We start from the raw sequence: 14,990 nt of genomic DNA on the forward strand, positions 1-14,990 counted from the left end.
GACGAGTGATCACACCACGGTGGTTATCTGGGTCATTAAGATCCTTTTTGTATAGTTCTTCTGTGTATTTTTGCCACCTCTTAATACCGTCTGCTTCTGTTAGCTCCATACCATATCTGTCCTTTATTGTGCCCATTTTTGCATGAAATATGCCTTTGGTATCTCTTAATTTTCTTAAAGAGATCTCTTCTTTCCCATTCTATTGTTTTCCTCTGTTTCTTTGCATTGTTCACTGAGGAAGGCTTTCTTATCTCTCCTTGCTATTCTTTGGAACTCTGCATTCAGATGGTTGTATCTTTCCTTTTCTGCTTTGCCTTTTGCTTCTCTTCTTTAGTCAGCCATTTGTAAGGCCTCAGACAACCATTTTGCCTTTTTGCATTTCTGTTTCTTGGGGATGGTTTTGATTACCACCTCCTGTACAATGTTACTAACCTCCATCCATAGTTCTTCAGGCACTCTGTCTACCATATCGAATCTCTTGAACCTGTTTGTCACTTCCACTATATAATCATAAGGGATTTGATTTAGGTCATCCTGAATGGTCTAGTGGTTTCCCTTATTTTCTTCAATTTAAGCCTGAATTTTGCAAGAAGGAGTTCATGATCTGAGCCACAGTCAGTTCCCAGTCTTGTTTTTGCTGCCTGTATAGAGCTTCTCCATCCTCAACCACAAAGAATATAATCAGTCTGATTTCGGTGTTGACCATCTGGTGATGTCCCTGTGTAGTGTCCTCTGTTGTGTTGTTGAAAGAGGGTGTTTGCTGTGACCAGTGTGTCCTCTTCGCAAAACTCTGTTAGCCTTTGCCCTGCTTCATTTTGTACGCCAAGGCCAAACTTGCCTGTTACTCCAGTATCTCTTGACTTGCTGCTTTTGCATTCCAGGCCCCTGTGATGAAAAGGACATCTTTTTTTTGGTGTTAGTTCCAGAAGGTCTTATAGGTCTTCATAGAACCATTCAACTTAAGCTTATTCAAGACTATCTTTTATTAATTAGTTGAGCTCAAGGATCTCTGTTCTTTTTATTGTAAAAAGCTACTGGCTTCTCACCTAAAACCAGTATTGCTTGAGATTAAACTTTGCTAGATAATGGTGAGTTGGTCAGTGCAAATGCCTGCTCTTACAGTGATAATTACTACACCAGCTTTGTTTCTGAGGGTTAAGTGCTAATTTAAATATATGTGAATTTTTGTTTTTATGTTCTGAATTTGATTAAAAGGAAATATTAAGAGTAGTCAGATAAATAAGAGTAAGAAAAAGAAGATTCAAGAAATGTCAAAGTATGGAGGAAGAGACGGGGAAAATGAAGAATGAAATTGAATGGTGAAAAGCAATTTCCTTGCATTAACTAGGCTAGTATTTAATTATATTAACCTATAATTTGAGGCATATTTCTGAATATTAAATTTTGAATTTATATATTTCTCTATAAATTGCTAAAAATTTAGCTTTCATTTGACCTTTACTTTCTATTAGATAGATATAGGTATAAATTTTATTTTAAAGTTTGATTTTGGTAAAATTGCCTTCTCCCTGAAATTTCTTGGGCTTTTCACTTTAGAGTTAAATTTAACCTTATTTGAAACAACCATTGTAAAAGTTTACAGTTTATTTGTAATATATGTCTTTAAATATAACTGATGTTATTAGCAATTTAAATATCTGCTTTTAAAAATTAGATATAACTAATTTTTTAGTGGTTGATTAGGATTTGTTCTAGAGGCTAAATCTCTGTTTTTTCAGTAACTCAGTTCCTATATCGAAGGCTGCCTTCCTTCTACTCTCTAAATCAACCTAACTCTAGTCAGTTTTTGAGTTACTTGGGCCTCTATTTTTGTCGTTAAAATTGCTCTTTACTTGTTTATCTTTAGCCCTGCTCATTGTGTTCAGGGAATTTAATTCTGCTGCAAAAATGGCTTAATTCCCAAGCCTGATTTAAGTCTCTGATGTTGAAATGTGTTCTGCTGTGAGATATGAGCAAGGATTACTTCGTGCCTGTGTATTTGTATGTATGAGAAGTGAAAGTGAAAGTGTTAGTTGCTCAGTCATGTCTGACTCTCTGAGACTCCATGGACTGTAGCCTGCCAGGCTCCTCTGTCCATGTATTTCTCCAGGCAAGAATACTGACATGGGTAGCCATTCCTTTCTCTAGGGGATCTTCCCGACCCAAGGATCTAACCCTGGTCTCCTGCATTAGTAGACTCTTTACTGTCTTAGCCACTAAGGAAGCTCATTTATCTGTATACATATATATGTGTGTGTGTGTGTGTGTGTGTATATATATATATGTATTTATGTGTGTACACACAAATACAGTTTTTTACATATAGTTTTCAGTTTTTGTATTCATAAAATGGAAAGGCTCTATTTCCTGTGAGGATAAAGCACTCTTAGACCAAATTTCTTCATTGACTTTATGTTCCTCTTCAAGCTTGTCTGATAATTAAAGAAAACAATAAAAAGATGGTTGCCTTAGATTGATCATTAAAATCCAAATTAAAGAAGTTGTTTCATAGAACCAATGTGATTGTTATAAAATCAGCTGTTGAATTTTTTTCTGATGATATTTCATAGTTGGTTTCAAGGAACATTTTTTACTTTTAAGAGTTGATCGTTGAATATTAATAAAAATCTCAAAGTTGACTATAAGTGACTTACTCATTATTTTATCTCTGAGAAGAACTTTAGTAAAATACCTGTTGTAGATTGAGAGTAATAATGTTGGTTTTAATTATTTCTTCTCTTTTTATTTATAGGACTGATTGTATAGAAAAAAAAGATAGCCCTGAAGTATATTTTTGTTGCTGTGAGGGCAATATGTGTAACGAAAGGTTTTCTTATTTTCCGGAGATGGAGGTCACACAGCGTAAGTTCACTGGGAAAACACATAAGTCTGTTCAACTATTAGATTGAAAACAAAGCATGTTTGTGTTAGAATAATTTGCTCCCACCTTCTCCTCCTCTGTTTTTCTCCTACAATTTGGCACTATAATAAATATTTATTGTGGAATTTTATTGACCAAACCTGAATGATTTTCTTCCTCCTCTTTTCCACAGCTACGTCGAATCCAGTAACACCTAAGCCTCCCTATTACAACATCTTGCTCTATTCTTTGGTGCCACTTATGTTAATTGCGGGGATTGTCATTTGTGCATTTTGGGTGTACAGACATCATAAGATGGCTTACCCTCCTGTGCTCGTTCCAACTCAAGTAAGTTATTATCTAATACTTCATGCTGTTTTTGATTGTATATTTTAAAGAAATATTCCTGTGGAGAAACCACAGTAGGTAGTTACAAATTTAAGCGTGCAGGAGACCTGGGTTCAATCCCTGGATCGGGAAGATCCCCTGGAGAAGGAAGTGGCAATCCACTCCAGTATCGTGCCTGGAAAATCTCATGGACAGAGGAGCCTGGTGGGCTGCAGTCCATGGGGTTGCAGAGTCAGACACAACTGAGCGACTAACACTAACACTTAAATTTAGGCGTTGAGATAGAGTAGAATGAACAGTATTCCCATTCCTGTTCTTCTTTGGAGAGTTCTACTGTGATCATAGTACTTACAAATGTGGGATACACTCTACTGTGTTTCTTGAGAAGTAATTGATGATGGAGAAGTGATATCAAAACTTTTTCTTTCCCTTCTATTTTCTCCTCCATTCCTAAGTTTTTGTGCCTTTTTCAAGACTTGCCAAAACATTCTTGTAATCATGGAGGAGAATTCAGTAAGTAACCAGGAATGTGGAATAAAGAGGTTTCACACAGGCATGAAGAGGATGCACCTGAAAAATGTCGTTCTAGGGAGGAGGAGCAGAAGGGCAGCATTTCTCATCATGTGTTGTAGTTCCAAGTATATGTATTTTATTTGCAGCGTATCAAGTGTGTAACTGAAGTCTGAAAACTTCTTTAATGCCCTTGATTCTTTTTCCCTCAACACCGAATATCTGAAAATATAGGTGTTGTGGGTAGTCAGAATAAATTCTGAAGTTTTTCTTCATTCTCTGTTATGAAGATAGTGGCAGCTGATTTAGTGCTTTATAAGGATTTTTAATATAAGTAGTTAATATTCTACAGGCAGAGAGGAAAGTGGTAACTTTTGGTTTACTTACTTGAGATGTCTTTAAACTCTAATTTGTGTTTCTTTGACTTTTAAGATCATATTACCTCCACCTTTTGGATCTTTTGGTTTAACTGTTTCTCTAATACCAGTAGGATTAACGGTTAAAACTTGGTAGAAGAAAATAGTTAAGTCCTATAATTTAATGACCAAAATAACTTCTTCCCTTTAAGCTTTATTTACATAACATATTCCTTTCTTGGTGCTTGAACGAATCTGTTAGCATTAGATCATTGATCCTTATAATCTTTGTAAAATATACGTATGGAGAAATAAGCCTGAAGGTAACATTCCTTATTTAGTAAATTAGGTAAACACAGTATATTTTATATAGCTGAAATATTTTAATTTTTAACATTAGTAGATAAATTGTGGGTTTGTTAAAAGTCATCTTTTAAAAATACTTTAAAATTTAAAAAATATAGTCCCTATGCCTAATAAATATATGTAGTTTACCTCAAATGTCCATAGAATACACTTTACCTTCTTATTGGTGGTAACTGTTTTTGATTTAATATCTACATTTGAAAGAAAGAATGTTTCATACTGTAATAGTATCTGAATTTACCCTGGATTTGTGATATAATAGAAACAAACTGGATACTACATTTAAAAACAAATTTGTTAAGTTTCATCATAAAACTTTAAAAATAATAATGTAATCCTATATATAACATTTATTTATATAAATTCTAGCTTAAATTTTTGGTTGGGTATTCTTAAAGTCTGGATATCTTATATTTGAGGCCACTTTATTTAGAAATGCTGGGTTTGGACTTATAAAAAGGAAAGATGACTCCTTATTCATAAATGACAACTAAGAATGTTCAATGAGTATCCATCTCTGTGGGTTTTAGGTATTTTTTGCAGTCGTTAATATTTTTGTACACATTTATTTAGTGCCTGTGTTGTTCTGTACATACATACAGTTTGTATGAATTGTATGAATTACTGAAAAATAGGAATAAACTTAAAAAGGTTTTGAGATGGAATGACTGGGATGGTCAGACTTTATTGTGAAAAATACAAGACATGCCTGACTATGCATTCCTTCTGTCATGAACTGCGTTGTGGAAAAGGAGCATTGTCATCAATGTGGAACTTCATTTACGTCTTCTTTCACTGTCTCAATATAGTGTCATGCTATCTCATTTTTGGTGAGGTTTATGCAAACTACTTCTGCAAGACACTTAGTGGCCCTCTTGTCACAAAATGCTCAGTTTTATTTCTCCTTCAAAAAATGATTGATAGTTGTATCAAGCATTAATTGTACATTTATAGTGTACTAGATTACTGGTAAGTTACATAGATGTGTATTAATATATACATTATGTAAAAATATTAAAAAATACGTAAAACTTCCCCTTGATTTCCAGTTGTAACCAGTATGTAAGGATCATCTTTGGAATTTGTTCAGAAAAACAAAACAATACCCCTGGACCATACCCGTGAAAGTATGGAATGGGGCCTGGGATATTATGATTCTAATAAAAGTTCCCCAGGCACTTCTGGTGACCAGCCAGGTATGGAAAGCACTGATCTGATTTTACCTCACAGGGTTTTTTATGTAGTGCTATAATGCCCATTGTATAGATAAAGAAATTGAGACACAGCGAAGCCCACAAGTATCAGAGCTGGAATATGAACCAAGGACTCTCTGACACTAAATCTTTGTTCTTACTGCTTATCCTGTTCTGCTTCTCTTTCTTCAGAAAGCAGATGCTTTAGCTACCTCAGATAATTCAGTAAACATCCCTGCCATCTCCAAATCATTCTCTAAGCTATTTTCCTACTTTGGGACATTGAGTAGTCTGACTACTAAAAGGAACAATAACATGATCACGTTGTTTTACAGAGGACAGAAGCGGAAGTAAACAAGTAATAGATAAATAGAAAGGCATATTCATGTGTTTTCCGTTAAAATTTTTTAGCACACATTTTAGAATAGGGTTTATGAAGATGGATTGGATCTTAGGTAAAGATTCTTGTGTTCTGAGTTGATGATGCCAATGCCCTAGTTATTCAGTGCCCTTGTTTGAGGGGTAGGAGAAGTAGGTAGGGGAAATAGACTACCCAGTTGAAGTCTTAAGCTGACTTTGGTATTTCACCCCAAATTCATGTCTCCATATTCAAAGTTTAATTTCAGGACCAGTTAGGGAAAGATCTTACATTCTTGTTGTGCATCTCTGCAACACTGTCCCTCTAATTTCTTCAAACACTTTTAGACAAAATTTATCATTCCTTTTCTTAGGGAAAGCTTTTCTTAAAGCATTGGCTAAAGACAACTTAGTGATTAAAGATAGCTTATTGATGGATCATTTCTACAATAAGAAGTACATTTGAAGAGAATTTACAGTGATTCTCAGCAGAGCAAGCTAAAGTTACGTATACTGTGCTCATTCATTGGTCTCATCTCAGTCTTTTATTCTCTTTGGGGAGAAAAGATCAGTATTATGGAGGTATTCTAGAGGACTAAGTGATGTACTAAATGAATCTCTTAATAAGCTGGTTTCTGGTAGTTAAATGGTGGAATTCTTTATTTCCAAGACATCAAGTTGTTTATAGTTTCTTATGATTTTGTTAGTATTTTATTCTGAAGACATGATGTAGAGATGTACATGCTTTAAAATCTAGTCTCCAATGATGGTTTTAATTTATTTTAAAATAAAAAATATTCTAAAATAGATTTATCATAGTTAAAGGTGTAGAAAAAAATAACATGCTTAAAAAAAAAATCTATTCCTTAAAAAAAACAAAAAAAAACCAAAAACTATGCTTCTTTCTTTATAACCTGTAACCATTATATATCTAACATTGTTTCACGTTATCACTGTCTTCCCTGCAATGCTGCATGAAAGCCTTAGAGACAGCTACTTCTGTTCCTAGCCCTGTTATTTATGAAGTCCAGTTCATTTACCTTTTCATCCTTTCTGATCCTCTTGTTTTCAGGACATTTTTATACTGGAGGCTGAGATTATTTCTGCAGTCTTGTAGCTGGTCTTGTTTCCAGTCTCTCTCTCCATCTATACTATTTGCTATACAATAACATTTTACATGTCTGATTATGTTACTTCTGTGCTTAAAAATATTTGAAGGCTCTCAGTGATCCAGCAGCAAGAATACAAAGTTTGAAGTCTGACAGTGGTCTTCCATACTTTTCCTTTTGATTATTTTCTCTCATTAACACCCTAAGTCATCCATCATATACACCTATAAGGCTATTAGTTATGTGCCATCCTTGAAAGAATAGAGAAACTAGTGCTCAAGTCAGTTTCTCTCTTTTGTGATTCACATGAATAACCTTGGTTAAGAAAGGTTTTAGTCATTTGTGAGCATGTTCCATTCTCATACTTGATTATAAGATGAGGTATATATTGTAATCATTACTGCATCTCACACAATATTTCTATTTAATAACCATTCTGTAAGTAATGAATTGCTGAATTGACTTTGTTTCATTTAATGTTATACTAAGATGATAATGCCGGAAAAGGCAATGGCACCCCACTCCAGTATTCTTGCCTGGAGAATCCCAGGGACAGGGGAGTCTGGTGGGCTGCCATCTATGGGGTCGCACAGAGTCGGACACGACTGATGCGACTTAGCAGCAGCATCAGCAAGATGATAATGCAGTATATTCAGGGATTGTTTCATAAATGTTTGAGGTGCTTTACGGCTTTACTTTAAGATAAATCTTGGGACCATGTTTCTTGGGGATAAGATAAGTTGAAGTATTTCAAGCTTTTATAAGAAAATGCCATTATTCAATTTTCCATGATCACAGGTGCAAAAACATCCTTTTAGTTTGCATCACCTGGGTTACATTTCTTTTACCTGTCCTGAAACTGTCTTTCCACATGTAGGTAGATGCTCTTATGAGCTCCAGTCAGTAAACTGAATGCAAACTTGTTTTTTTAGTACCAGTGAGTCATGAATATGAGGGAATTGATGCACTGACTCTATTATTGAGAAGTTTTATTGTGGTTAGAGTTAATGTGATTTCAATAAAACTGTTTGCATTGTTTCTATAACCATATATAAGCTTAAGTTTTTTGCTTATAAAATCTCTGTGCTAATAAAAAAATACCACTTGATAAGAAAATGCATTTTAGGGGCTAGAAATTGTTTGCATTTAAGAAAGTATGAAGTTAACTTCTTGTTAATTTTTGAAGGCTATGGTAATAGAACTAGAGTATTGCAACATTGGTACTTTTTAAATGACATCAGTCTCTTCAGTCCTGGCATCGTGACATTTCGTCTAGGTTTTGATAAGGACTAAAGGCTTTTAGATGTTTAGAATATTGAGTTGAGCATACAAAATAATCCTATTGACCTTAATATTAAAGTAATGATAAGTTGATGTTTCACACTATGTCAAATTATTATCCACCAGGAAACCAAGCCATCTCTGACGAGGTTTGTAGGATTTTCCTGTTAAGTCTATATATGTTTAAAATTAAGAAGATACTAAAGGGGCAGCATAATAGTATCCAGCCAAGTCTGTTTAGGAAAGTGTGCTGCTCCCTTATTTTGGAAGAATGCAGGGAGAAGTGTACTGAATTTTGTTGAATATTTAATATGCTAATATTCAGTTATACTTACAAAATAAATATTATATCTGTAGAAGTGCATCTTGAGGTAGGTTGATTGCTAAATGGTTGAGGTTTGTGAACACATTTCTCTTTATTTTTCTCTTTCACCTTCTGTTCTATTTAAAATTTAATTACAAATGGTTGCTTGTTATGGCAATACAAATTATACAGAAAGAAGTATGTCCAAAAAAAGAATCATTTGTTCCTCCTTTTCCTTTATCAGTTTACTGAAATAACCAGTTTTAGGTTGGTGTGTATCTTTTGACATTTTTCTCTAATCTCACTTGTTTGAATGTATACTTTTCTTTTTTATAAACTATATAATGTTATTCTATAGTTACTTTCCTTTTATTTAACAGTATACCGAGGATAGCTTTTCAGCTCAGTACTTTTTAGTCTATCTTGTTCTGACTGAGTGATGTTTTTAAGTGAAGTTTAGTGCAGCATAATGCATGCTCATGAAATACCAAAAGTTGATGTTTTATTGGCTTAGAGTTTGTGTTAGGTTTCTGCTAAGGGCTAGAACTTACATTTCACAAGTAGTTTTTAATTGTATTATTTTCAGATATTTAAAATACGGTGATACAATGCTACTGTATACTCTTGAGCATATTCCCCGCCTGCCCCCCCCCCCCATTTCATGCCTAAAAAGTAGTACAGGGCTACTAGAAATGCTTTCTGTGTTCATTATTTTTGTATTATGACCTAAATTAGAACTTTTATGTATACTTTTAAACTAATTGTAGGGAGAACTGTCATAAATGATCCATAGACATGCTGCAGCTTGACAAAGTGTTGCTCTAGGTGTGTTTAAGTTATTTCTCTTACAAATGTACAGACAGATCCACTTGGATTGGCTGAAAGCAAAAAAGAAGGGCAGGGGAGAAGTCGTCAAAGTGTCGGGGGATTGGGGGGGGGTGGAGTCTGTATCAAAAGCTTAAAACAAGTTGAAGCTGCACATTAAAATTAATCAAAACACCTTATTTCTAAAAATAACATACTAAATTTAAAAATCTTGAGATCAGTTTTCCTTTGGCCTACGGAGAGCCCCATTCCATTTGACAGTTGCAGATGGGGCTGTTGCATATAGACCAGAGTGCCTAATATCTCCTTTTCCTTGTCTGCCAAGGAGATGGTAGGTAGAAAGAAGTGAGTTTGCTTTTCTCTGTATTTTTTATTTCCCGAGTCTCCTCCTCAATCTGATCCATCATTCCTGGCTACTTCATTGCTGTCAAACTTTTTTCTATTAATTTGAGATAATAAAAATGAAGAAGTCCATTTGTTTGTTAGTGAAAGCTGTTTGCATCAGGTAGGCCGGGAGGTGTTCACATTGGTTGGTTTTATTTTTGTTGAACTGTTCACCTGTTGCTTGAGTGCCCACTGTGCGGGGTATGCCAGGTGCTGTGCTTGATGCGTAGTATTAAGTGGCTCAGGGCCAGTCCTTGCTGGCCTTTTTGGAGCCCACAGTTAACATGTAGGTGCACTAAAAGGTTGGTTGATTGGTTGTTTGACTTTGCAGCTTGGAAAGGAAGGGTGAAGAAAGTAAAAAGGGAGTTGCGTCAGTAAATTTGGGCAAAGATGGAGAAAAGGATTCCAGTTCTGTGGTGATAGGAAGAAGAGCCACATGTGGGATGGTGGGCTCATTTTAAGTGCTCAGTAAGTGTTAGCTGTTAATTGCTAGCCACCTCAAAATTGTACTCCAAAGGAGGAATTTTTTGAAGTTGTTGATTTCAACGTCAAAACTGATGTATTGAAATCATTTTACTTGAAATTAACTTGAAACTATTGAGACACACACATACATGTATGTCAGTACTTGAAGTTAATTTCGAATAATGGAAAAATTTCATTTTGAGTACTCTGTCAAGCACTTGTACAGAGCACTTTATACATATTAGCTCAGGTAATCTTTCAATACTCATGATGTAGGTTCTGTTTTATTACGTTTATTTTAGAGATAAGAAAATCAAGGCACACATAAGTGAAGTGACTTGGCCTAGAGTCAGTCTGCTGAGTGGCAGAGCCTGGGCATTTATGTCTTGAGTATTATCCATTGAGTTAATTTTAATTGAATGGCTTATTTCAATAAATTATTAGGTCAGGTCCATAAAAAACTAAAGTCAGATAAAGGGAGGGATTAGAGTATATAAATTAAATTTAAAATAGTTTTTATAGTGGATATATATATTGCCTTGCAGATCAACATATCAGTTTTACCATATCACAATTATTACTGTATAGCATGGTCCTTTTCCTCTTTACTTGCAGAATACAAATGCTAAATAAAAATAAAATTTCTTCTGTACACAGTAGTAAACCTGGTGCTTCTAAGCAGCAGCCAGAAGAATGGGCATGGCTGCAATATCTCTTTCAGACTTATAATCCCAGTGCTGGCTTTGCTGATGAGCTAATCACTTCTTATGGAGCTTATTCAGAATCCCCATTCAGCCACCTTGGTCTGTCTTTACTTTCGGAAGGAGTTAGATGAGGAGAAACTGTGGAAAGTAGGAGTTGATATATCACAGAGAAATTTTGAAGATCTGATTGGATAGAATCATGGCTGTGCATTTGACAGTGTCAGTATTATCAAATCTGTTAATGTATAATGTCTTGCTTTCGCTAGCTCAGAAACATTTGTCCTGATACACATACTATATTATTTCTTTACATATTCTATTTCTGTCAGCTTGGCAGTAGTCCTTTTTAAAATTTGCAATTGTAAAATTTCTTAGAATTTAAGATTACTAGATGATTAGAGGAGACAAGTCCCAAATTTGTCGATTTTTAAATACTTTTCTTAGAGTACTCAATTCTTCTTGATGGTCCGAAGAAGTTGTTGAGTGAGTTATTTAAAAAGTATGTATAAATACAAATCTTGGAATGGTTTAAATAGTAAGAGAAGACTTATAGTACATTTCCTATATTTTTATTTATAGTATGTAAAATCCATGTTTCCAGAAAGAGTTCTTTGTATTCTGGTTCTGTATATATAACTGCCTACTGAATATCTCCACATAAATGTCTCCAAGCACTTAATAGACAAGAGTAATGATCTTCTCTCTCAAACCTAGTTCTCACTAAATGGACAGTAACCATTTAGCTACACGAGTCAGAAATCTAGAATGTGTCCCAATACTGTGTTTTTTCTACCTAATCTGCCTCCCTCTAGTTCTTAAGTTATATTTCTCAGAGATGCTCTCCTCAGAAAATCTTTTCTTACTCATTTTGCCTAGTATTTGTTAGGTTTCTCCTTATAGATGCTCACGGTAACCAAATTCCTTTTTATTGCTCTTATGTTATGATCATACCTTAATTAGTAAGATGCTTTGATAGTTTTTCTTCCCCACACTGTATAGTGTCAGGAGAGCCTGGGCAGCCAGTGCCTGGCACAAACCAGGTGCTCGGTAAAGATCTGTTGAATGAATAGAGAAGTATTATTCATTCTTTTCTGATATTTGTTAATAGTTAAATTTCTTTTTCCCTTAAGGAATAAGCAGCAAGTCTCTTTCTCAGCTGGCAACCTAATTACTTGATGTTAATGGGCTGATTTTGTTTTCACTCTTACCTCCGGTCGCAGTGCATGGTATTCAGGTTTCATTTTCCAAGTTGAGAATCCAGACTATTTTGTTCAGTTGCTTTTCATTTGTTTGTGTATTTTAGTCAATTTTTTGGGGGGATTCCTATTGAGGCCTGTTCTTGGTGTCTCTTGTTTTGCTTGGATTGTCTTATAGCTTATTCTAATATTCCTTTATTGAGAGGTATATTGAGTAAATGTACACTTTTTGATAAGATGCATGGATGGCACCTGCTTGCACAGTGACATCTTTGTCTCTGAAAGTACTGGTATAGAAACAAAAACTGAGAGATGTCTAAGCTTTGGGAAGCTACAGTCTAGTTACTTGTTTGGCATGCATTCCTTTTAAGGGATAAATTTTACTCTGCAGTACTGAGAGATGTTTTGATAGTGGGATTAGCTAAGCCTTTTAGGTGAATTATTAAATGATTCTGAATCATTATCACAGGAGAAAATCAGAAGCAAGAAAAACTAGTTAAGCAACTGGTACACATAAACAAGTTGTCAACTCTTTTGTGTCAGTGCTGTTGTTTTTTGTAGAAATGTTGGAAACTGGGAAAGTATAATCAGTGATTGGAGGGATTTGAAGCCTTTCTTTACACTCGTGACAGTATTTCTCTTGATTTTAAATTGGGGCCTTACTTATTTTGGGATGACTAGGAAAATGAGACTCTTGAATCTTGTTCCGTATCTGAGTGTCCTGCATCTGAAAAGAATGCGTGGGTTTCTTCCCAGGGCCACCAGTACTTGACTTCCTTACCCTGCTTGTGGCTGGGTCAGTAGTTAATGGTGGCCTGGTCTGTCCCTGTGATCTGCTCAGTTCTGATCTTCCTCTTCTCCTATCTTACTTTCTTACCCTAGTTGTATTATTTATGTTGTACACACCCACACAGGCACCAGAAATGTTTTTCTGTGTCACTGTAAGGATTTTTCTATCTGCCTTGAAGGGAGAATGCAGTAGTTCAGCAACTTGGAGATTGTAGATTCTGAAGACAACTGTCTGAGAAACTCAAGTCTAGCTATATAAAAATTTCTTGTGCTGCTCGTCCAGTTTTTGTTAAAGGCAATACTGCCCTCTGGTGTCCACAATCCAATTCCAACCCATAGCTTCTTAATTAAATTGTTGTTTTTTTTTTTTTCACTTTTAAAGTTTAGACCCTACAGCTTCTTAGAAAAATGCAAAAATTATTTAAGACTTTCAGTTTAGTTTATTTGCTGGCTTGAAGTCTGTTGGATCAAGTAACTTGGGATCATACTAGAGTCATCTATATAATACTTCTTATCTGATAATGTCCAAAATTAAAAAAAAATATATATTACTTTCCTCTGTTCATAAGGAAAGTGTTCTTAGTTCTCATTTTAAAAATATGATACATTGGATCATTGCCAACTTTGAAAAAACGAAATCCTTATTCTCCTTCCTTCACTTTTGTAACTAATGTGTCATTTTTCATTTCATTCTGGATATAAATCGTAATTTCTTTTGCCTGTGTTTTTTCTTCACAAGCACGCCTTTCATATAATGATAGAGGTAAGATGCACTGATGTTTGTTTTATGGCTGTGGAACTTTGTGGATGCATACTAAACATTTTGTTCTTAGATTTTGTTGTTGTTGCTTTATTGTGCATCCTTTATAGTTTATAAATTTATGTTATAGTTTTTTCCACTTACAATATTAAAAATATTTATTTTATCATAGCATTAGTTTTCGGTTTTAAAGAATTGTTAACAATGTTTATACTAATCTAAGGTGAAATGTGGAAACGATTGTTTTAGTTGATAAGTTAACACCTGATGGCTAAATTTTTAGCCTTAAAACCTTGGATTGGTTAATTTTTATAGTATGTCATTAATGTCAGCATGTGCTCATTTTTAACAGGTGCTGACTTTCTCATTGAACCCATTATCTTTTAATGTGAAATCTGTGTTTTCAGGTAGTTTATTTCATCTTTGGCATCTTTAGTAAATGAACTGGCCAGAGGAATTATAACTTGCTCTTTTGCTGTCTGGGAGTTTTAAGGCTTTTATTTAGATTAGAATTGGCCTTTCATGTGGAGAACTCAGAATGAGTAAAATGGTTGCAGACAGCTTTACAGCTCCTCGCTTCTAATCTTGTATCCATTCTTGGCTGTAGGGATGATGCTGGGTAGTGGTACTGGGATGGTGGCCACTGTTGTTTCCGTGTGATTTCTCAGCATGATTTCTTCTGCTGCCATAATTTTCACATACAAATGGGGTAAAGAGATGTGATCAGAGCCATGTTCTAACGTGTATCTTTTTCACTGGGCAAAATAGCATGGGTACTGCAAGAGAACTGGAACTTAGGGAGTTTTCAAGAATTCTGTAGTCCTTATAGTTGTCCCTCTAGAAGTGGTTTTTCTCTGTAGCAGGGCAAGGGCATGTTTTATGGATAACATTAGAATGTTGTCATTATGAAGTTTAAGTTTGAATTTGTCTCCCGAGGTGTTCATGTATTTTAAAGGTATAAATCTTTCTTCCTAGAATCAAGTGCTGAGTTTTTTATAAATTAGTAAAATGATGCTAATAAACTGAAAATCATTTTTAATATTCTTAGATTATAGGATAAATAAAAGCTAGATATAAGAGAAGCTGTTAAAGCTTCCTGTAAATGTAATGAAGAGCTAAAAAGTATGAATTAGAAGAATATTCTAATAATCTTTTACTAGAAAAGCAAAAAGATATATTGATT

General features: G+C 34.6%; 1 protein-coding gene across 2 annotated transcripts in view; it reads left to right on the forward strand.

The window, feature by feature from the left end:
- ACVR2A (activin A receptor type 2A) overlaps window positions 1-14,990 on the forward strand; it is a 95,952-nt gene that overhangs the window by 61,327 nt on the left and 19,635 nt on the right. Inside the window, exons 3-5 of one of the 2 annotated variants that reach the window (XM_070390043.1) lie at window positions 2,753-2,862; window positions 3,054-3,208; window positions 13,787-13,810. In XM_070390043.1, coding sequence (XP_070246144.1) covers window positions 2,753-2,862; window positions 3,054-3,208; window positions 13,787-13,810 — 289 coding nt within the window. The remainder of the gene's footprint in view (window positions 1-2,752; window positions 2,863-3,053; window positions 3,209-13,786; window positions 13,811-14,990) is intronic. The other variant, XM_005905611.2, reaches the window with a different exon arrangement.

Source organism: Bos mutus, chromosome 2, assembly GCF_027580195.1.
Source record: "Bos mutus isolate GX-2022 chromosome 2, NWIPB_WYAK_1.1, whole genome shotgun sequence".
Classification (NCBI taxonomy): domain Eukaryota; kingdom Metazoa; phylum Chordata; class Mammalia; order Artiodactyla; family Bovidae; genus Bos; species Bos mutus.